Raw genomic sequence first — 25,745 nt, forward strand, 5'->3', positions numbered from 1 at the left:
TCTGTCTCTGTCTCTGGGGTGAAGGAGTTATAGAGGAGGGAGTATCTGTCTCTGGGGTGAAGGAGTTATAGAGGAGGGAGTATCTGTCTCTGGGGTGAAGGAGTTATAGAGGAGGAAGTATCTGTCTCTGTCTCTGGGGTGAAGGAGTTATAGAGGAGGGAGTATCTGTCTCTGGGGTGAAGGAGTTATAGAGGAGGGAGTATCTGTCTCTGGGGTGAAGGAGTTATAGAGGAGGGAGTATCTGTCTCTGTCTCTGGGGTGAAGGAGTTATAGAGGAGGGAGTATCTGTCTCTGTCTCTGGGGTGAAGGAGTTATAGAGGAGGAAGTATCTGTCTCTGTCTCTGGGGTGAAGGAGTTATAGAGGAGGGAGTATCTGTCTCTGGGGTGAAGGAGTTATAGAGGAGGGAGTATCTGTCTCTGGGGTGAAGGAGTTATAGAGGAGGGAGTATCTGTCTCTGTCTCTGGGGTGAAGGAGTTATAGAGGAGGAAGTATCTGTCTCTGTCTCTGGGGTGAAGGAGTTATAGAGGAGGAAGTATCTGTCTCTGTCTCTGGGGTGAAGGAGTTATAGAGGAGGAAGTATCTGTCTCTGTCTCTGGGGTGAAGGAGTTATAGAGGAGGGAGTATCTGTCTCTGGGGTGAAGGAGTTATAGAGGAGGGAGTATCTGTCTCTGGGGTGAAGGAGTTATAGAGGAGGGAGTATCTGTCTCTGTCTCTGGGGTGAAGGAGTTATAGAGGAGGAAGTATCTGTCTCTGTCTCTGGGGTGAAGGAGTTATAGAGGAGGAAGTATCTGTCTCTGTCTCTGGGGTGAAGGAGTTATAGAGGAGGGAGTATCTGTCTCTGTCTCTGGGGTGAAGGAGTTATAGAGGAGGAAGTATCTGTCTCTGGGGTGAAGGAGTTGGAGAGGAGGGAGTATCTGTCTCTGGGGTGAAGGAGTTGGAGAGGAGGGAGTATCTGTCTCTGGGGTGAAGGAGTTGGAGAGGAGGAAGTATCTGTCTCTGGGGTGAAGGAGTTATAGAGGAGGGAGTATCTGTCTCTGTCTCTGGGGTGAAGGAGTTATAGAGGAGGAAGTATCTGTCTCTGGGGTGAAGGAGTTGGAGAGGAGGGAGTATCTGTCTCTGGGGTGAAGGAGTTATAGAGGAGGGAGTATCTGTCTCTGTCTCTGGGTTGAAGGAGTTATAGAGGAGGAAGTATCTGTCTCTGGGGTGAAGGAGTTATAGAGGAGGGAGTATCTGTCTCTGGGGTGAAGGAGTTATAGAGGAGGGAGTATCTGTCTCTGTCTCTGGGTTGAAGGAGTTATAGAGGAGGAAGTATCTGTCTCTGGGGTGAAGGAGTTATAGAGGAGGGAGTATCTGTCTCTGGGGTGAAGGAGTTATAGAGGAGGGAGTATCTGTCTCTGTCTCTGGGGTGAAGGAGTTATAGAGGAGGAAGTATCTGTCTCTGGGGTGAAGGAGTTATAGAGGAGGGAGTATCTGTCTCTGGGGTGAAGGAGTTATAGAGGAGGGAGTATCTGTCTCTGGGGTGAAGGAGTTATAGAGGAGGGAGTATCTGTCTCTGTCTCTGGGGTGAAGGAGTTATAGAGGAGGAAGTATCTGTCTCTGTCTCTGGGGTGAAGGAGTTATAGAGGAGGGAGTATCTGTCTCTGGGGTGAAGGAGTTGGAGAGGAGGAAGTATCTGTCTCTGGTGTGAAGGAGTTATAGAGGAGGGAGTATCTGTCTCTGGGGTGAAGGAGTTATAGACGAGGGAGTATCTGTCTCTGGGGTGAAGGAGTTATAGAGGAGGGAGTATCTGTCTCTGGTGTGAAGGAGTTATAGAGGAGGGAGTATCTGTCTCTGGGGTGAAGGAGTTATAGAGGAGGAAGTATCTGTCTCTGTCTCTGGGGTGAAGGAGTTATAGAGGAGGGAGTATCTGTCTCTGTCTCTGGGGTGAAGGAGTTATAGAGGAGGAAGTATCTGTCTCTGTCTCTGGGGTGAAGGAGTTATAGAGGAGGGAGTATCTGTCTCTGTCTCTGGGGTGAAGGAGTTATAGAGGAGGAAGTATCTGTCTCTGGGGTGAAGGAGTTAGAGAGGAGGAAGTATCTGTCTCTGGGGTGAAGGAGTTATAGAGGAGGGAGTATCTGTCTCTGGGGTGAAGGAGTTATAGAGGAGGGAGTATCTGTCTCTGGGGTGAAGGAGTTATAGAGGAGGGAGTATCTGTCTCTGGGGTGAAGGAGTTATAGAGGAGGAAGTATCTGTCTCTGGGGTGAAGGAGTTGGAGAGGAGGAAGTATCTGTCTCTGTCTCTGGGGTGAAGGAGTTATAGAGGAGGGAGTATCTGTCTCTGTCTCTGGGGTGAAGGAGTTATAGAGGAGGAAGTATCTGTCTCTGTCTCTGGGGTGAAGGAGTTATAGAGGAGGAAGTATCTGTCTCTGGGGTGAAGGAGTTATAGAGGAGGGAGTATCTGTCTCTGGGGTGAAGGAGTTATAGAGGAGGGAGTATCTGTCTCTGGGGTGAAGGAGTTGGAGAGGAGGAAGTATCTGTCTCTGTCTCTGGGGTGAAGGAGTTATAGAGGAGGGAGTATCTGTCTCTGGGGTGAAGGAGTTATAGAGGAGGGAGTATCTGTCTCTGGGGTGAAGGAGTTATAGAGGAGGGAGTATCTGTCTCTGGGGTGAAGGAGTTATAGAGGAGGAAGTATCTGTCTCTGGGGTGAAGGAGTTATAGAGGAGGGAGTATCTGTCTCTGGGGTGAAGGAGTTGGAGAGGAGGAAGTATCTGTCTCTGTCTCTGGGGTGAAGGAGTTATAGAGGAGGGAGTATCTGTCTCTGTCTCTGGGGTGAAGGAGTTATAGAGGAGGAAGTATCTGTCTCTGGGGTGAAGGAGTTATAGAGGAGGAAGTATCTGTCTCTGGGGTGAAGGAGTTGGAGAGGAGGGAGTATCTGTCTCTGGGGTGAAGGAGTTATAGAGGAGGGAGTATCTGTCTCTGTCTCTGGGGTGAAGGAGTTGGAGAGGAGGAAGTATCTGTCTCTGTCTCTGGGGTGAAGGAGTTGGAGAGGAGGGAGTATCTGTCTCTGTCTCTGGGGTGAAGGAGTTGGAGAGGAGGATTACTGACTGTTGTCTCTTCACTGTAGTGATGCACTTTACGGCCTCTCAGAGGAGAATATCAGTGATGACATCTGATAACCATCATATTATTGTAGGCTGCACGGTCAAGGGGCTTTACGTTCTCAACAATAACAAAACCTCCATCACAGAAAAACATTGGATTTGGTAAAATAGGATTATTATTATTTAAAAAAAAACGAATATTATGCACAATTCATTTTTTGTTGTTGTCTCTTTTAATCTCTTTACACTGGAGATGTTTTAAACCCTTTGAACAAGTTGCAGAAAGTTCATCAACACAGTTTGAAGGAGCGGTTTGTATCTTTTCATCAGTAGTCCTTACATGTACAACTAGCTTCTGTTCTCGATAAAGAAAAGTAACTATAGATCAATAACTACAGGAAGTAGATCGGCCACCGCAACAGAGAGATTGATGGAGACCTATTTGTAATAACTAGAGAGAGACTGATAGAGACCTATTTGTAATAACTAGAGAGAGACTGATAGAGACCTATTTGTATTAACTACAGAGAGACTGATGGAGACCTAATTGTATTAACTACAGAGAGACTGATGGAGACCTAATTGTAATAACTAGAGAGAGACTGATGGAGACCTATTTGTAATAACTACAGAGAGACTGATGGAGACCTAATTGTAATAACTAGAGAGAGACTGATGGAGACCTAATTGTAATAACTAGAGAGAGACTGATGGAGACCTAATTGTAATAACTAGAGAGAGACTGATGGAGACCTATTTGTAATAACTACAGAGAGACTGATGGAGACCTATTTGTAATAACTACAGAGAGACTGATGGAGACCTATTTGTATTAACTACAGAGAGACTGATGGAGACCTAATTGTAATAACTAGAGAGACTGATGGAGACCTAGTTGTAATAACTACAGAGAGACTGATGGAGACCTATTTGTAATAACTACAGAGAGACTGATGGAGACCTATTTGTAATAACTACAGAGAGACTGATGGAGACCTATTTGTAATAACTACAGAGAGACTGATAAAGACCTAGTTGTAATAACTACAGAGAGACTGATGGAGACCTATTTGTAATAACTACAGAGAGCTCCAAAAAATATTGGGAAAAATATTGGGACAGTGACACCTTTTTTGGGGGGGGGGGATTTTGTTTTGAATCCGGCACTTTGGATTTGAAATTATACAATAACTACGAGGTTAAAGTGTAGACTGTCAACTTTCATTTGAAGGTATTTCCATCCACATCGCCTGAACCATTAAGAAATGACCAAACTTTTTGTACATCGTTCCAACCTTTTCAGAAGATTGGGCTGTTTTGTTTTGGTTGTGATTCAGATGTATTTTGTGCCCAGTAGAAACTAACGGGTAAATAATGTATTTTGTCATTTTGGAGAAATGTATATTGTAAATAAGAATAGAATATGTTTCTTAACATTTCTACATTACATGATACCATGAGGGATAATCCTGAAGGAAACATGAACAATGAGTGAGAAAGTTAGAGGCAAAATATCATATACCGCGCCCACATTTAAAAATACATAATTACCTCCCCTGTTATTGTAATGTTGAGAGGATAGCATGTCATGGTAGGGGGGGGGGGGTGATATTTATGCATACAAATCGATGGATGTATTTGTGTATTTTCTGAATATCAGATTAATGTTCTTCTGAAGACAGTATGTCTACAGTTTAGCTGTTTAACATCTACATCAGATGTGTGTAGAGTACAGCTTCAGCTGTCTGACCTGAACTAGAAGGACATTTCTGAGCATATGGTCTATTTTCACAAATACAAGGTTCTGTCTGTCTGACACACTGACCTGTACAGCTCTCTGTCTGTCTGACACACTGACCTGTACAGCTCTCTGTCTGTCTAACACACTGACCTGTACAGCTCTCTGTCTGTCTAACACACTGACCTGTACAGCTCTCTGTCTGTCTAACACACTGACCTGTACAGCTCTCTGTCTGTCTAACACACTGACCTGTACAGCTCTCTGTCTGTCTAACACACTGACCTGTACAGCTCTCTGTCTGTCTAACACACTGACCTGTACAGCTCTCTGTCCAACACACTGACCTGTACAGCTCTCTGTCTAACACACTGACCTGTACAGCTCTCTGTCTGTCTGACACACTGACCTGTACAGCTCTCTGTCTAACACACTGACCTGTACAGCTCTCTGTCTGTCTGACACACTGACCTGTACAGCTCTCTGTCTGTCTGACACACTGACCTGTACAGCTCTCTGTCTGTCTAACACACTGACCTGTACAGCTCTCTGTCTAACACACTGACCTGTACAGCTCTCTGTCTAACACACTGACCTGTACAGCTCTCTGTCTGTCTGACACACTGACCTGTACAGCTCTCTGTCCAACACACTGACCTGTACAGCTCTCTGTCTGTCTGACACACTGACCTGTACAGCTCTCTGTCTGTCTAACACACTGACCTGTACAGCTCTCTGTCTGTCTAACACACTGACCTGTACAGCTCTCTGTCTGTCTAACACACTGACCTGTACAGCTCTCTGTCTGTCTAACACACTGACCTGTACAGCTCTCTGTCTGTCTAACACACTGACCTGTACAGCTCTCTCTCTGTCTAACACACTGACCTGTACAGCTCTCTGTCTGTCTGACACACTGACCTGTACAGCTCTCTGTCTGTCTAACACACTGACCTGTACAGCTCTCTGTCTGTCTAACACACTGACCTGTACAGCTCTCTGTCTGTCTAACACACTGACCTGTACAGCTCTCTGTCTGTCTAACACACTGACCTGTACAGCTCTCTGTCTGTCTAACACACTGACCTGTACAGCTCTCTCTCTGTCTAACACACTGACCTGTACAGCTCTCTGTCTAACACACTGACCTGTACAGCTCTCTGTCTGTCTAACACACTGACCTGTACAGCTCTCTGTCTGTCTGACACACTGACCTGTACAGCTCTCTGTCTAACACACTGACCTGTACAGCTCTCTGTCTGACACACTGACCTGTACAGCTCTCTGTCTGACACACTGACCTGTACAGCTCTCTGTCTGTCTAACACACTGACCTGTACAGCTCTCTGTCTGTCTAACACACTGACCTGTACAGCTCTCTGTCTGTCTGACACACTGACCTGTACAGCTCTCTGTCTGTCTGACACACTGACCTGTACAGCTCTCTGTCTGTCTGACACACTGACCTGTACAGCTCTCTGTCTAACACACTGACCTGTACAGCTCTCTGTCTGTCTAACACTCTGACCTGTACAGCTCTCTGTCTGTCTGACACACTGACCTGTACAGCTCTCTGTCTGTCTGACACACTGACCTGTACAGCTCTCTGTCTAACACACTGACCTGTACAGCTCTCTGTCTGTCTAACACACTGACCTGTACAGCTCTCTGTCTGTCTAACACACTGACCTGTACAGCTCTCTGTCTAAACACACTGACCTGTACAGCTCTCTGTCTGTCTAACACACTGACCTGTACAGCTCTCTGTCTAACACACTGACCTGTACAGCTCTCTGTCTAACACACTGACCTGTACAGCTCTCTGTCTAACACACTGACCTGTACAGCTCTCTGTCTGTCTGACACACTGACCTGTACAGCTCTCTGTCTGTCTGACACACTGACCTGTACAGCTCTCTGTCTGTCTGACACACTGACCTGTACAGCTCTCTGTCTAACACACTGACCTGTACAGCTCTCTGTCTGTCTGACACACTGACCTGTACAGCTCTCTGTCTGTCTGACACACTGACCTGTACAGCTCTCTGTCTGTCTAAACACACTGACCTGTACAGCTCTCTCTCTGTCTGACACACTGACCTGTACAGCTCTCTGTCTGACACACTGACCTGTACAGCTCTCTGTCTGTCTAACACTCTGACCTGTACAGCTCTCTGTCTGTCTGACACACTGACCTGTACAGCTCTCTGTCTGTCCAACACACTGACCTGTACAGTTCTCTGTCTGTCTGACACACTGACCTGTACAGCTCTCTGTCTGACACACTGACCTGTACAGCTCTCTCTCTGTCTAACACACTGACCTGTACAGCTCTCTGTCTGTCTAACACACTGACCTGTACAGATCTCTGTCTGTCTGACACACTGACCTGTACAGCTCTCTGTCTAACACACTGACCTGTACAGCTCTCTGTCTGTCTAACACACTGACCTGTACAGCTCTCTGTCTGTCTAACACACTGACCTGTACAGCTCTCTGTCTGTCTGACACACTGACCTGTACAGCTCTCTGTCTAACACACTGACCTGTACAGCTCTCTGTCTGTCTAAACACACTGACCTGTACAGGTCTCTGTCTAACACACTGACCTGTACAGCTCTCTCTCTGTCTAACACACTGACCTGTACAGCTCTCTGTCTGTCTGACACACTGACCTGTACAGCTCTCTGTCTGTCTGACACACTGACCTGTACAGCTCTCTGTCTGTCTAAACACACTGACCTGTACAGCTCTCTGTCTGTCTAACACACTGACCTGTACAGCTCTCTGTCTGTCTAAACACACTGACCTGTACAGCTCTCTGTCTGTCTAACACACTGACCTGTACAGCTCTCTGTCTGTCTGACACACTGACCTGTACAGCTCTCTGTCTGTCTAACACACTGACCTGTACAGCTCTCTGTCTAACACACTGACCTGTACAGCTCTCTGTCTAACACACTGACCTGTACAGCTCTCTGTCTAACACACTGACCTGTACAGCTCTCTGTCTGTCTAACACACTGACCTGTACAGCTCTCTGTCTAACACACTGACCTGTACAGCTCTCTGTCTGTCTAACACACTGACCTGTACAGCTCTCTGTCTGACACACTGACCTGTACAGCTCTCTGTCTAAACACACTGACCTGTACAGCTCTCTGTCTGTCTGACACACTGACCTGTACAGCTCTCTGTCTAACACACTGACCTGTACAGCTCTCTGTCTGTCTGACACACTGACCTGTACAGCTCTCTGTCTGTCTGACACACTGACCTGTACAGCTCTCTGTCTGTCTGACACACTGACCTGTACAGCTCTCTGTCTGTCCAACACACTGACCTGTACAGCTCTCTGTCTGTCTGACACACTGACCTGTACAGCTCTCTGTCTGACACACTGACCTGTACAGCTCTCTCTCTGTCTAACACACTGACCTGTACAGCTCTCTGTCTGTCTAACACACTGACCTGTACAGATCTCTGTCTGTCTGACACACTGACCTGTACAGCTCTCTGTCTAACACACTGACCTGTACAGCTCTCTGTCTGTCTAACACACTGACCTGTACAGCTCTCTGTCTGTCTAACACACTGACCTGTACAGCTCTCTGTCTGTCTGACACACTGACCTGTACAGCTCTCTGTCTAACACACTGACCTGTACAGCTCTCTGTCTGTCTAAACACACTGACCTGTACAGGTCTCTGTCTAACACACTGACCTGTACAGCTCTCTCTCTGTCTAACACACTGACCTGTACAGCTCTCTGTCTGTCTGACACACTGACCTGTACAGCTCTCTGTCTGTCTGACACACTGACCTGTACAGCTCTCTGTCTGTCTAAACACACTGACCTGTACAGCTCTCTGTCTGTCTAACACACTGACCTGTACAGCTCTCTGTCTGTCTAAACACACTGACCTGTACAGCTCTCTGTCTGTCTAACACACTGACCTGTACAGCTCTCTGTCTGTCTGACACACTGACCTGTACAGCTCTCTGTCTGTCTAACACACTGACCTGTACAGCTCTCTGTCTAACACACTGACCTGTACAGCTCTCTGTCTAACACACTGACCTGTACAGCTCTCTGTCTGTCTAACACACTGACCTGTACAGCTCTCTGTCTGTCTGACACACTGACCTGTACAGCTCTCTGTCTGTCTAACACACTGACCTGTACAGCTCTCTGTCTAACACACTGACCTGTACAGCTCTCTGTCTAACACACTGACCTGTACAGCTCTCTGTCTGTCTGACACACTGACCTGTACAGCTCTCTGTCTGTCTGACACACTGACCTGTACAGCTCTCTGTCTGTCTGACACACTGACCTGTACAGCTCTCTGTCTGTCTAACACACTGACCTGTACAGCTCTCTGTCTGTCTAACACACTGACCTGTACAGCTCTCTGTCTGTCTGACACACTGACCTGTACAGCTCTCTGTCTGACACACTGACCTGTACAGCTCTCTCTCTGTCTAACACACTGACCTGTACAGCTCTCTGTCTGTCTAACACACTGACCTGTACAGCTCTCTGTCTGTCTAACACACTGACCTGTACAGCTCTCTGTCTAAACACACTGACCTGTACAGCTCTCTGTCTGTCTGACACACTGACCTGTACAGCTCTCTGTCTAACACACTGACCTGTACAGCTCTCTGTCTGTCTGACACACTGACCTGTACAGCTCTCTGTCTGTCTGTCTAAACACACTGACCTGTACAGCTCTCTGTCTAAACACACTGACCTGTACAGCTCTCTGTCTGACACACTGACCTGTACAGCTCTCTGTCTGACACACTGACCTGTACAGCTCTCTGTCTGTCTGACACACTGACCTGTACAGCTCTCTGTCTGTCTAACACACTGACCTGTACAGCTCTCTGTCTGTCTGACACACTGACCTGTACAGCTCTCTGTCTAACACACTGACCTGTACAGCTCTCTGTCTAACACACTGACCTGTACAGCTCTCTGTCTAACACACTGACCTGTACAGCTCTCTCTCTGTCTAACACACTGACCTGTACTGCTCTCTGTCTGTCTAACACACTGACCTGTACAGCTCTCTGTCTGTCTGACACACTGACCTGTACAGCTCTCTGTCTGTCTAACACACTGACCTGTACAGCTCTCTGTCTAACACACTGACCTGTACAGCTCTCTGTCTGTCTAACACACTGACCTGTACAGCTCTCTGTCTGTCTGACACACTGACCTGTACAGCTCTCTGTCTGTCTGACACACTGACCTGTACAGCTCTCTGTCTGTCTAACACACTGACCTGTACAGCTCTCTGTCTGTCTGACACACTGACCTGTACAGCTCTCTGTCTGTCTGACACACTGACCTGTACAGCTCTCTGTCTGTCTAACACACTGACCTGTACAGCTCTCTGTCTGTCTGACACACTGACCTGTACAGCTCTCTGTCTGTCTAACACACTGACCTGTACAGCTCTCTGTCTGTCTGACACACTGACCTGTACAGCTCTCTGTCTGTCTAACACACTGACCTGTACAGCTCTCTGTCTGTCTAACACACTGACCTGTACAGCTCTCTGTCTAACACACTGACCTGTACAGCTCTCTGTCTGTCTAACACACTGACCTGTACAGCTCTCTGTCTAACACACTGACCTGTACAGCTCTCTGTCTAACTACACTGACCTGTACAGCTCTCTGTCTGACACACTGACCTGTACAGCTCTCTGTCTGTCTAACACACTGACCTGTACAGCTCTCTGTCTGTCTAACACACTGACCTGTACAGCTCTCTGTCTGACACACTGACCTGTACAGCTCTCTGTCTGACACACTGACCTGTACAGCTCTCTGTCTGACACACTGACCTGTACAGCTCTCTGTCTGACACACTGACCTGTACAGCTCTCTGTCTGACACACTGACCTGTACAGCTCTCTGTCTGTCTGACACACTGACCTGTACAGCTCTCTCTCTGTCTAACACACTGACCTGTACAGCTCTCTGTCTGACACACTGACCTGTACAGCTCTCTGTCTGACACACTGACCTGTACAGCTCTCTGTCTGACACACTGACCTGTACAGCTCTCTGTCTGACACACTGACCTCTACAGCTCTCTGTCTGTCTAACACACTGACCTGTACAGCTCTCTGTCTGACACACTGACCTGTACAGCTCTCTGTCTAACACACTGACCTGTACAGCTCTCTGTCTAACACACTGACCTGTACAGCTCTCTGTCTAAAACACTGACCTGTACAGCTCTCTGTCTGTCTAACACACTGACCTGTACAGCTCTCTGTCTGTCTAACACACTGACCTGTACAGCTCTCTCTCTGTCTAACACACTGACCTGTACAGCTCTCTGTCTAACACACTGACCTGTACAGCTCTCTGTCTGTCTAACACACTGACCTGTACAGCTCTCTGTCTGTCTGACACACTGACCTGTACAGCTCTCTGTCTAACACACTGACCTGTACAGCTCTCTGTCTGACACACTGACCTGTACAGCTCTCTGTCTGACACACTGACCTGTACAGCTCTCTGTCTGTCTAACACACTGACCTGTACAGCTCTCTGTCTAACACACTGACCTGTACAGCTCTCTGTCTGTCTAACACACTGACCTGTACAGCTCTCTGTCTGACACACTGACCTGTACAGCTCTCTGTCTAACACACTGACCTGTACAGCTCTCTGTCTGACACACTGACCTGTACAGCTCTCTCTCTGTCTAACACACTGACCTGTACAGCTCTCTGTCTGTCTAACACACTGACCTGTACAGATCTCTGTCTGTCTAACACACTGACCTGTACAGCTCTCTGTCTGTCTAACACACTGACCTGTACAGCTCTCTGTCTGTCTAACACACTGACCTGTACAGCTCTCTGTCTGACACACTGACCTGTACAGCTCTCTGTCTGTCTAACACACTGACCTGTACAGCTCTCTGTCTGTCTGACACACTGACCTGTACAGCTCTCTGTCTGTCTGACACACTGACCTGTACAGCTCTCTGTCTAACACACTGACCTGTACAGCTCTCTCTCTGTCTAACACACTGACCTGTACAGCTCTCTGTCTGTCTGTCTAAACACACTGACCTGTACAGCTCTCTGTCTGTCTGTCTAAACACACTGACCTGTACAGCTCTCTGTCTAAACACACTGACCTGTACAGCTCTCTGTCTGACACACTGACCTGTACAGCTCTCTGTATGTCTGACACACTGACCTGTACAGCTCTCTGTCTGTCTGACACACTGACCTGTACAGCTCTCTGTCTAAACACACTGACCTGTACAGCTCTCTGTCTGACACACTGACCTGTACAGCTCTCTGTCTAACACACTGACCTGTACAGCTCTCTGTCTAACACACTGACCTATACAGCTCTCTGTCTGACACACTGACCTGTACAGCTCTCTGTCTGTCTAACACACTGACCTGTACAGCTCTCTGTCTGTCTAACACACTGACCTGTACAGCTCTCTGTCTGTCTGACACACTGACCTGTACAGCTCTCTGTCTGTCTAACACACTGACCTGTACAGCTCTCTGTCTGTCTAACACACTGACCTGTACAGCTCTCTGTCTGTCTAACACACTGACCTGTACAGCTCTCTGTCTAACACACTGACCTGTACAGCTCTCTGTCTAACACACTGACCTGTACAGCTCTCTGTCTGACACACTGACCTGTACAGCTCTCTGTCTGTCTAACACACTGACCTGTACAGCTCTCTGTCTGACACACTGACCTGTACAGCTCTCTGTCTGACACACTGACCTGTACAGCTCTCTGTCTGTCTAAAACACTGACCTGTACAGCTCTCTGTCTGACACACTGACCTGTACAGCTCTCTGTCTAACACACTGACCTGTACAGCTCTCTGTCTAACACACTGACCTCTACAGCTCTCTGTCTGTCTAACACACTGACCTGTACAGCTCTCTGTCTGACACACTGACCTGTACAGCTCTCTGTCTGACACACTGACCTGTACAGCTCTCTGTCTAACACACTGACCTGTACAGCTCTCTGTCTAACACACTGACCTGTACAGCTCTCTGTCTGTCTAAACACACTGACCTGTACAGCTCTCTGTCTGTCTAACACACTGACCTGTACAGCTCTCTGTCTGTCTAACACACTGACCTGTACAGCTCTCTGTCTAACACACTGACCTGTACAGCTCTCTGTCTGTCTGACACACTGACCTGTACAGCTCTCTGTCTAACACACTGACCTGTACAGCTCTCTGTCTAACACACTGACCTGTACAGCTCTCTGTCTGTCTAAACACACTGACCTGTACAGCTCTCTGTCTGTCTAACACACTGACCTGTACAGCTCTCTGTCTGTCTAACACACTGACCTGTACAGCTCTCTGTCTAACACACTGACCTGTACAGCTCTCTGTCTGACACACTGACCTGTACAGCTCTCTGTCTGTCTAAACAGACTGACCTGTACAGCTCTCTGTCTGACACACTGACCTGTACAGCTCTCTGTCTAACACACTGACCTGTACAGCTCTCTGTCTGTCTGACACACTGACCTGTACAGCTCTCTGTCTGTCTGACATACTGACCTGTACAGCTCTCTGTCTGTCTAACACACTGACCTGTACAGCTCTCTGTCTGTCTGACACACTGACCTGTACAGCTCTCTCTCTGTCTGACATACTGACCTGTACAGCTCTCTGTCTGTCTAACACACTGACCTGTACAGCTCTCTGTCTGTCTGACACACTGACCTGTACAGCTCTCTGTCTGTCTGACACACTGACCTGTACAGCTCTCTGTCTAACACACTGACCTGTACAGCTCTCTGTCTGTCTGACACACTGACCTGTACAGCTCTCTGTCTGTCTAACACACTGACCTGTACAGCTCTCTGTCTGTCTAACACACTGACCTGTACAGCTCTCTGTCTGACACACTGACCTGTACAGCTCTCTGTCTAACACACTGACCTGTACAGCTCTCTGTCTGTCTAACACACTGACCTGTACAGCTCTCTGTCTGTCTAACACACTGACCTGTACAGCTCTCTGTCTGTCTAACACACTGACCTGTACAGCTCTCTGTCTAACACACTGACCTGTACAGCTCTCTGTCTAACACACTGACCTGTACAGCTCTCTGTCTGTCTGACACACTGACCTGTACAGCTCTCTGTCTAACACACTGACCTGTACAGCTCTCTGTCTAACACACTGACCTGTACAGCTCTCTGTCTAACACACTGACCTGTACAGCTCTCTGTCTGTCTGACACACTGACCTGTACAGCTCTCTGTCTGTCTGACACACTGACCTGTACAGCTCTCTGTCTAACACACTGACCTGTACAGCTCTCTGTCTGACACACTGACCTGTACAGCTCTCTGTCTGTCTGACACACTGACCTGTACAGCTCTCTGTCTGTCTGACACACTGACCTGTACAGCTCTCTGTCTGTCTGACACACTGACCTGTACAGCTCTCTGTCTAACACACTGACCTGTACAGCTCTCTGTCTGACACACTGACCTGTACAGCTCTCTGTCTAACACACTGACCTGTACAGCTCTCTGTCTGTCTGACACACTGACCTGTACAGCTCTCTGTCTAACACACTGACCTGTACAGCTCTCTGTCTGTCTAACACACTGACCTGTACAGCTCTCTGTCCAACACACTGACCTGTACAGCTCTCTGTCTGCCTGACACACTGACCTGTACAGCTCTCTGTCTGTCTAACACACTGACCTGTACAGCTCTCTGTCTGTCTGACACACTGACCTGTACAGCTCTCTGTCTAACACACTGACCTGTACAGCTCTCTGTCTGTCTAACACACTGACCTGTACAGCTCTCTGTCTGTCTGACACACTGACCTGTACAGCTCTCTGTCTGTCTGACACACTGACCTGTACAGCTCTCTGTCTGTCTGACACACTGACCTGTACAGCTCTCTGTCTGACACACTGACCTGTACAGCTCTCTGTCTGTCTAACACACTGACCTGTACAGCTCTCTGTCTGTCTGACACACTGACCTGTACAGCTCTCTGTCTGTCTAACACACTGACCTGTACAGCTCTCTGTCTGTCTGACACACTGACCTGTACAGCTCTCTGTCTGTCTGACACACTGACCTGTACAGCTCTCTCTCTGTCTAACACACTGACCTGTACAGCTCTCTGTCTGTCTAACACACTGACCTGTACAGCTCTCTGTCTGTCTAACACACTGACCTGTACAGCTCTCTGTCTGTCTGACACACTGACCTGTACAGCTCTCTGTCTAACACACTGACCTGTACAGCTCTCTGTCTAACACACTGACCTGTACAGCTCTCTGTCTAACACACTGACCTGTACAGCTCTCTGTCTGTCTGACACACTGACCTGTACAGCTCTCTGTCTGTCTAACACACTGACCTGTACAGCTCTCTGTCTAACACACTGACCTGTACAGCTCTCTGTCTAACACACTGACCTGTACAGCTCTCTGTCTGTCTAACATACTGACCTGTACAGCTCTCTGTCTAACACACTGACCTGTACAGCTCTCTGTCTGTCTGACACACTGACCTGTACAGCTCTCTGTCTGTCTAACACACTGACCTGTACAGCTCTCTGTCTGTCTAACACACTGACCTGTACAGCTCTCTGTCTGTCTGACACACTGACCTGTACAGCTCTCTGTCTGTCTGACACACTGACCTGTACAGCTCTCTGTCTGTCTAACACACTGACCTGTACAGCTCTCTGTCTGTCTAACACACTGACCTGTACAGCTCTCTGTCTAACACACTGACCTGTACAGCTCTCTGTCTGTCTGACACACTGACCTGTACAGCTCTCTGTCTGTCTAACACACTGACCTGTACAGCTCTCTGTCTGTCTAACACACTGACCTGTACAGCTCTCTGTCTGTCTGACACACTGACCTGTACAGCTCTCTGTCTGTCTAACACACTGACCTGTACAGCTCTCTGTCTGACACACTGACCTGTACAGCTCTCTGTCTGTCTAACACACTGACCTGTACAGCTCTCTCTCTTTCTAACACACTGACCTGTACAGCTCTCTGTCTGTCTAACACACTGACCTGTACAGCTCTCTGTCTAACACACTGACCTGTACAGCTCTCTGTCTAACACACTGACCTGTACAGCTCTCTCTCTGTCTGACACACTGACCTGTACAGCTCTCTGTCTGTCTGACACACTGACCTGTACAGCTCTCTGTCTAACACACTGACCTGTACAGCTCTCTGTCTAACACACTGACCTGTACAGCTCTCTGTCTGACACACTGACCTGTACAGCTCTCTGTCTAACACACTGACCTGTACAGCTCTCTGTCTGTCTAACACACTGACCTGTACAGCTCTCTGTCTGTCTGACACACTGACCTGTACAGCTCTCTGTCTAACACACTGACCTGTACAGCTCTCTGTCTAACACACTGACCTGTACAGCTCTCTCTCTGTCTGACACACTGACCTGTACAGCTCTCTGTCTGACACACTGACCTGTACAGCTCTCTGTCTAACACACTGACCTGTACAGCTCTCTGTCTGTCTAACACACTGACCTGTACAGCTCTCTGTCTGACACACTGACCTGTACAGCTCTCTGTCTGTCTAACACACTGACCTGTACAGCTCTCTGTCTGTCTAACACACTGACCTGTACAGCTCTCTGTCTGTCTGACATACTGACCTGTACAGCTCTCTGTCTGACACACTGACCTGTACAGCTCTCTGTCTGACACACTGACCTGTACAGCTCTCTAACACACTGACCTGTACAGCTCTCTGTCTGACACACTGATATGCACAGCTGGGTGAGGGTCTGTCTTCAAGTCTCCGGTGGGGGATGAAGTCCCTTCCGTCTATGTAATGTATTACAGATTATGGACCTGTGCAGTCATGTGGCAGGAGGGGTGGCGTGCTTGACACTCCATCCTGGATATGACAGAGTGGATGAAACTCTGCCTACAGATTAAATATGAGAAGAATTTGCTTATGTAAACAGTGTTTTTATATATTCCATGTAGAATAAACCATCAGACTGTATAAGCTTCTGTTCTGATAATATTACAATGTGCAAATATCACACCTTTCTTTAATATTTCATTGTTTTTCACAGCCGATACAGATTCTGTACAGTGGCTTGCGAAAGTATTCATCCCCCTTGGCATTTTTCCTATTTTGTTGCCTTAAAACCTGGAATAAAAATGGATTTTTTTTTGGGGGGGGGGGGTTGTATAATTTGATTTACACAACATGCCTACCACTTTGAAGACTCAACATATTATTTTATTGTGAAACAAACAAGAAATGACAGAAAAAAAAACTGAAAACTTGAGCGTGCAGAACTAGTCACCCACCCCCAAAGTCAATACCTTGTAGAGCCACCTTTTGCAGCAATTACAGCTGCAAGTCTCTTGGTGTCCCACCCTGATCTGTTTCACCTGTCCTTGTGATTGTCTCCACCCCCCTCCAGGTGTCACCCATCTTCCCCATTATCCCCTGTGTATTTATACCTGTGTTCTCTGTCTGTCTGTTGCCAGTTCGTCTTGTTTGTTTGAGTCAACCGGCTTTTTGTGTCTCAGCGCCTGCTTTTTCTAGTCTCTCTTTTCTTGCCCTCTCGGTTTTGACCCTCCTGACTCTGAGCCCACCTGCCTGACCACTCTGCCTGGCCCTGTACCTCTGCCCCCCACCCCCCCTCCCATCTGGATTTCAGAACTCTTCCTGCCTTGACATGTCTACTGCTTGCCTTTGTTGGAAAATTAAACCATTGTTTATTCAACGTGGTTTAACATTGGGGTCTTCCCTTCATACCTGATACTTGGGCTATATCTCCACTGGGATTGTTGCCCATTCTTCAAGGCAAAACTGCTCCAGCTCCTTCAAGTTGGATGGGATCCGCTGGTGTACAGCAATGTTTAAGTCATACCACGGATACTCAATTGGATTGAGGTCTGGGCTTTGACTAGGCCATTCCAAGACATTTAAATGTTTCCCCTTAAACCACTCGAGTGTTGCTTTAGCAGTATGCTTAGGGTCATTGTCCTGCTGGAAGGTGAACCTCCGTCCCAGTCTCAAATCTCTAGAAGACTGAAACAGGTTTCCTTCAAGAATTTCCCTGTATTTTGCGCCATCCATTATTCCTTCAATTCTGACCAGTTTCCCAGTCCCTGTCTATGAAAAACATCCCCACAGCATAACGCTGCCACCACCATGCTGGGGATGGTGTTCTCAGGGTGATGAGAAGTGTTGGGTTTGCGCCAGACAAAGCATTTTCCTTAAGGGCCAAAACGCTACATTTGTGTCTCATCTGACCAGAGTACCTTCTTCCATATGTTTGGGGAATCTCCCACATGCCTTTTGGCGAACACCAAATGTGGTTGCTTATTTTTCTCTTTAAGCAATGGCTTCTTTCTGGCCACTCTTCCGTAAAGCCCAGCTCTGTGGAGTGTACAGCTTAGTGGTCCTATGGACAGATACTCCAATCTCCGCCATGGAGCTTTGAAGCTCCTTCAGGGTTATCTTTGGTCTCTTTTTGTTGCCTCTCTGATTAATGCCCTCCTTGCCTGGTCGTTAAGTTTTGATGGGTGACCCTCTCTTGGCAGGTTTGTTGTGGTGCCATATTCTTTCAATTTTTTTATCATCGATTTAACACAACAGACTGGCTCAGACGCATTAACTTCTTGACGCTAGGAGGCAGAATTTTTATGTTTGGAAAAATAACGTTCCCAATGTAAACGGCCTATTTCTCAGGCCCAGATTATAGAATATGCAAATAATTGACAGATTAGGATAGAAAACACTCTAAAGTTTCCAAAACAGTCAAAATATTGTCTGTGGGTATAACAGAACTGATTTTGCAGGCAAAAACCTGAGGAAATCCAACCCTGAAGTGCCTCGTATTTTGAAAAATCCCTGTTCCATTGCCTGCCTATCCTCCATTTAAAGGGATATCAACCAGATTCCTTTTCCAATGGCTTCCTCAGGCTGTGTCCAGGCTTTAGACATAGTTTCAAGCTTTTATTCTGAAAAATGAGCGAGATTTATCAAATTGCGTCAGTGTCCTTGATTAGTTCTTGCGCGCGAAAGTGGTAGCTCGACATTTTATTTCTGTCTTGTATTGAATACTTTACCCTCCGGTTGAAATATTATCGATTATTTATGTTAAAAACAACCAGAAGATTGATTATAAAAACTTTTGACATGTTTCTACGAACTTTACGCATACTATTTGGAATTTTCATTTGCCCTTCATGACCATCACGAGCCTGTGGATTACTGAACATAACGTGCAAACCAAATGGAGGTTTTTGGAAATAAAAATCATCTTTATCGAACAAAAGGAACATTTATTGTGTAACTGGGAGTCTTGTGAGTGCAAACATCCGAAGATCATCAAAGGTAAGCGATTAATTGTAATGCTTTTCTGACTTTCGTGACCAATCTACATTGCTGCTAGGTGTTCGTAATGTTTCGTCTGGTGATCGATAAACTCACACAAAAGTTTGGATTGCTTTCGCTGTAAAGCATATTTTCAAAATCTGACACGACAGGTGGATAAACAACAAGATAAGCTGTGTTTTGCTATATTGCACTTGTGAATTCATGAATAAAAATATTTTTAGCATAAAAAAAAAAAAATGCGCTCTGTAATTATGTTTGTTGATGACAATTATCCGCTAAAGGGATCCGTGCGCCTTGAGGAAATAAATTCCACAAATTAACTTTTAACAAGGCACACCTATTAATTGAAATGCATTCCAGGTGACGACCTCATGAAACTGGTTGAGAGAATGCCAAGAGTGTGCAAAGCTGTCATCAAGGAAAAGGGTAGCTACCTTGAAGAATCTCAAATATAAAATATATTTTGATTTGTTTAACACTTTTCTGGTTACTACATGATTCCATATGTGTTATTTCATAGTTTTTATGTCTTCACTATTATTCTACAATGTAGAGAAGAGTAAAACTAAAGAATAACCATTAAATGAGTAGCTGTTCTAAAACTTTTGACTGGTACTGTCTCTCGCTGCATTATATGAAAAAATATGTGAGAGATAATAGATGAGTTGTAGGGAGATTTATAAGATACCTACAAAGCCAATTAGCACATTGCAGAGTTTGCTAAGTGCGTAGCCGTTTCTTCCCAGAGGAAAATATTGGCAGGTTAGGAAAAAGGATCATTGGAAGAGAAATTTAGCTACAATATGTTCTGAGATCTCTGTGTCCTTCTCTTTAATTCCTCGAACTACACCCTCATACAAGGTGTTAGTGTTTAATTCCTCACCCTCATACAAGGTGTTAGTGTTTAATGCCTCACCCTCATACAAGGTGTTAGTGTTTAATTCCTCACCCTCATACAAGGTGTTAGTGATTAATTCCTCACCCTCATACAAGGTGTTAGTGTTTAATTCCTCACCCTCATACAAGGTGTTAGTGTTTAATTCCTCACCCTCATACAAGGTGTTAGTGTTTAATTCCTCACCCTCATACAAGGTGTTTTAAAGTGTTTTTTCAGTAGCGATATTCATACTATTTCAGGCAGTGCCAGGGGGTACGTTGGTACCAGCAGACCTGTGTGTTGACGTCTGTGTAATAGAGGACATTGTTTTTCTCAAATTATAAACATGGTCTTTTCTCTACCTCCACTAAATCCAATCAATTCCTAAAATGCTTTTCTCCTCATATTGTGCCTCAGAGTCTTTCTCTGTGCCTGAAATGGCATACTATTCCCTAAATAGTGCTCGTCTTTTGATCAAAGCCCTATGTGGAACAGTCACACGGCATTCCCTCTGTGGTCTTGTCTCTTCCACACAGTCAATAAGATATCCTGTGGAAACAGGATGCTTTGGGATGTTGCATTCTCCGGGACGAGGGGAGAGCTATGAGCAGCAAACACCATTATCATGTCTTACGCTATCACCTTAGCTGCTACCTGAAGAAGTCCACAAGCAAACCAGAACTGTGTTGCCTGTCAATTAGGCTTCTCCTTTACTTCCTACTGTGTACAAAATAGCCCTTATATACGTCCTCCTTGTAAATACTGTCTGTTATGACATCACTTCCTACAGTGTGAACATTGTCTGTTATGACATCACTTCCTACAGTGTGAACATGGTCTGTTATGACATCACTTCCTACAGTGTGAACATGGTATGTTATGACATCACTTCCTACAGTGTGGACATTGCCTGTTATGACATCACTTCCTACAGTGTGGACATGGTATGTTATGTCATCACTTCCTACAGTGTGAACATGGTATGTTATGACATCACTTCCTACAGTGTGGACATTGCCTGTTATGACATCACTTCCTACAGTGTGGACATTGCCTGTTATGACATCACTTCCTACAGTGTGAACATTGTCTGTTCTGACATCACTTCCTACAGTGTGAACATGGTCTGGTATGACATCACTTCCTACAGTGTGAACATTGCCTGTTATGACATCACTTCCTACAGTGTGAACATGGTCTGTTATGACATCACTTCCTACAGTGTGAACATGGTCTGTTATGACATCACTTCCTACAGTGTGAACATGGTCTGTTATGACATCACTTCCTACAGTGTGAACATGGTCTGTTATGACATCACTTCCTACAGTGTGAACATGGTCTGTTATGACATCACTTCCTACAGTGTGAACATGGTCTGTTATGACATCACTTCCTACAGTGTGAACATGGTCTGTTATGACATCACTTCCTACAGTGTGAACATGGTATGTTATGACATCACTTCCTACAGTGTGAACATGGTCTGGTATGACATCACTTCCTACAGTGTGAACATGGTCTGTTATGACATCACTTCCTACAGTGTGAACATTGCCTGTTATGACATCACTTCCTACAGTGTGAACATGGTCTGTTATGACATCACTTCCTACAGTGTGAACATGGTCTGTTATGACATCACTTCCTACAGTGTGAACATGGTATGTTATGACATCACTTCCTACAGTGTGAACATGGTCTGTTATGACATCACTTCCTACAGTGTGAACATGGTCTGGTATGACATCACTTCCTACAGTGTGAACATGGTCTGGTATGACATCACTTCCTACAGTGTGAACATGGTCTGTTGTGACATCACTTCCTACAGTGTGAACATGGTCTGGTATGACATCACTTCCTACAGTGTGAACATGGTCTGGTATTGTTGTTTGTATACTTCACAAATGAAAGACAATGTTGCAGCCCTATCTTTGGTAGCAGTGGATTTATTTAACCAATATCGATGCTAAATATTTAACCAACAGTTCTGCTAAATATTGGACAAACAGTTTGGCTAAAAAGCTTACCAACACTTCGCCTAAATATTTCACCAACATTTTTGCAAAAGAGACCTGATCATGCTGTGACAAATAGGTGTTGTTCACATTGTTACTGAACTTACCATTGAAGGTGACACTGCGGATATACTTGAGCAGTTTCTTGCCGCCGGCCAAGTCCATATCGGGACAGATCCCAGAGACGTCGGGACACAGGTCTCTCTGCATGTTGTGAAGGGCGTGGGCCATGGCGTACACCGCATCGATCACAAACTGAACCTTCCCCTCTTGCTCGTACTTAGAGTCCGTCCCGATCCGCTCCTGGCCTGCAGGATGAAAAGAGGAGAATATTCAGGACACGTTTTGGGAAAGAGATATAGCTCTTAATGGTAAATACAAGACATTTCTACGCATTTGCATTAATGAGGTGACCTTAAAAAAAAAAAGTACTCATCTTTTTACATTTAGGAAAATCACACACTAACATTACATTCCACAGACATGGGTCGCCTTGCAACGATGCAAACCGTATTTAAATGAAAGGAATCCTGTATTCACTGTATTCACAATGCGTTGGTTTTTTAATAACTTCAAAAGAGAGTCTGTTAACACGAAAAAGGTACTACTACGTTCTTACAGGGTATTATAATGCTTTCATGGGTTACACCTCATCTTTAAATCTGCTGTCTATATGGAGAGGCTTCACATTATATTCATGCTGTTTCCATCAAACATGAAAGAGTGGACCCATTGAATTAGACACAGTTTAATAGCCACTTTATTTCTCACAGTTACTTTTCAATCACCTTGGTTTTAATGTGGGAGAACTACATGAAAGGGCAAAATCCCAAGCCATTGTGTTTTTTACCTTCACTGGTAGACACATTATGCTGAGATCACCATCTCGTATTGCATTGTCTGTGTCACGTTCCTGACCTGTTTTCTCTTGTTTTATATGTCTTTATTGGTCAGGGCGTGAGTGTTGGGTGGGCAGTCTATGTTTTCTATTTCTATGTGGGGTTTTTGTGTTCGTCCTGGTATGATTCTCAATTAGAGACAGGTGTGTATCGTTTGTCTCTGATTGAGAGTCATACTAAGGCAGCCAGGGTTTCACTGGTGATTTGTGGGTGTTTGTTTCCTGTGTTAGCGTTTGGGCCACACAGGACTGTTGCAGGTTAGTCACGTTTGTTGTTTTGTTAATTTGTAGTGTTTGTTGGTTTGCCATTAAAATCATGAATACCTCCTACTCCGCATCTTGGTCCGATCCATGCTCCTCCTCGTCTGAGGAGGAGAACGACATTGACAACCTTTACAGTCTGTCAGGGATTTGTACAATTGATCAATAAGACTTTTTGATGGTTTTCCATGGACATATTTTTTGAGAAATAGTACATGACAAGGCATTTACATTGAATAATGTCACAAGCAGACTTTTTTTTTTTACCGCGACTATGATGATCTGATGATAATTATAATAATAATAATCAAAACAACAATTGGATGAGTATTTTGTTATCATTACGAGTGTTCTTTTCCTTCTTTCAAATGACTGACATTCTATTCCGAGTGTATATGCCAATTTATCCTGCGTCATGTCGATCACGTCACATGTTTACTGGATTTTTTCATTTTTTTTCTCCCCAATTCCATGGTATCCAATTGGTAGTAGTTACAGTCTTGTCTCATCGCTGCAACTCCCGTACGGACTCGAGAGAGGCGAAGGTCGAGAGCCATGCGTCCTCCGAAACACAACCCAGCCAAGCTACTGCTTCTTAACACAATGCCTTTAATTAAGTAATCACTTAGAAAATGAAAAGGAGGAAGCCACTGTAACCAGGTTTTCGAACCAGGGTGTCTATAGTGAAGCCTCAAAAGCACGGAGATGCATTGCCTTAGACCGCTGCGCCACTCGGGAGCCCGAGTGGAATAAATGATGATGAACTTCACAGGGTGAAAGGTCATGAGCCTGACGCTCCTTTCAATAAATATCCATGGCCTTTATTCTGGTGACATGATCATCGACAAATAAAAATAATTGTCCGTAAAAATTTCAACTGTAGGCTATACCCGCACAGTATCTGCAAGCTGTTAGCCAGAGTGAACACACTCACTATATAACGCCATTTTTGTTGTTGTGAGAAAAACCATCAATAGAGCTGAATACGCAAAGGAAACACATTTACTTTGGCACATGGGAATTGAACTGCACATTTATTTTTATTTTTACGTGCCGCTACTTCATCACGAACTGCCTTTTATCCACAACTGGTATATTTGATGGAAACACATTTCTGGTGGGAAAATGTGCATGTTGGTTTTATGCAGATTTTAAAATATTCACATGAAAATCTGTCACCAATTGGATGGAAACCTAGCTTTTGGAGAGGGTGAGCGTTCACGAGCTTGCTCTAAAATCTGTCATTGTCGAAATGGACAATTCCAGAGAAAAATGTAGAATACCCACAACAGAGTCAGGAAAGAAGCTGAAATGGCTGGATCTGTATTCAGCATTGGCTTTGTTTTGGCATACACACACATGCACACTCAAACACCTTTGTGGCCATGCACACAGCTACAGATGTAGGACATTAATTTGATCCCCCTGTTGCAAGAGACCTTTCCAGCACCCCCCCCAAAAAATTACATTTGACGTTTAAAAGGGCTTCTAAAGTTTTCTAATTTCCACTTTGAAATCCCAGGTTGATGGCACCTTAGAGAGAACTGGCTCGTGGTAACGGCTGGAGCGGAGTTAGTGGAATGGTATCAAATACCACATGGTTTCAATGCGTTTGAGGCCATTCCATTTAATCCTTTCCAGCCCATTTTTAAAAGCCGTCCTCCCCTCAGCAGCTTCCACTGATTGAAAATTCAGACTTAAATTTTCACTTATGGAAAATGCACATTAATTATAAGCCACATAATAAGTCACATGTCCTGTTGTTGCAGGATTATATTTCTGCTGGAGAAAACTGTAAGACGGAGTGTTGAGGGACAACAACCCAAATGTCTCTATGCCAATATCTTACAACTCCAGATTTCTTGCAAATACCCAACAGGGCTTTCCACGTTAATTACCCACCTTGTTTCTCAGACGAGAAAATAACAATAAAACAAAATGAACGCTGAGAAAACGCTAGGTAAAAAATTCATTGGTAGACAGTACATAGACAAATTATTATTATATACCCTATCAAACACATAGACCTTATCATGCTATACCCCATCAAACACATAGACCTTATCATTATATACCCCATCAAACACATAGACCTTATCATTATATACCCCATCAAACACATATACACTATCGTTCAAAATGTTGGGGTCACTTAGAAATGCCCATTTTTGGTCCATTAAAATAACATAAAATTGATCAGAAATACAGTGTAGACATTGTTAATGTAGTAAATGACTATTGTAGCTGGAAACGGTAGATTTTTACTGGAGTATCTACATATATCTACACTATAATATGGTTGACCAGAAGAAGAAAAAATATATCTGGTTATTCAGAAGGATCGACAAAGAACCATTCTCCCTGAAGGTTCTGTAAAGAACCATAGAACGGGTTCAGATTAGCCCTATACAGGGTTGTAACCATATTGGAACCCTTT

At 45.4% G+C, this 25,745-nt stretch overlaps 1 protein-coding gene across 1 annotated transcript in view; it reads right to left on the reverse strand.

Annotated features, from left to right (window-relative positions):
- The window catches only part of LOC129851375 (metabotropic glutamate receptor 7-like), a 446,516-nt gene that overhangs the window by 134,339 nt on the left and 286,432 nt on the right, over positions 1–25,745 (reverse strand). Inside the window, exon 6 of the mRNA XM_055917878.1 lies at positions 22,257–22,457. Within this exon, the coding sequence (XP_055773853.1) occupies positions 22,257–22,457 (201 nt within the window). The remainder of the gene's footprint in view (positions 1–22,256; positions 22,458–25,745) is intronic.

Source organism: Salvelinus fontinalis, chromosome 3 (genome assembly GCF_029448725.1).
Source record: "Salvelinus fontinalis isolate EN_2023a chromosome 3, ASM2944872v1, whole genome shotgun sequence".
NCBI lineage: Eukaryota > Metazoa > Chordata > Actinopteri > Salmoniformes > Salmonidae > Salvelinus > Salvelinus fontinalis.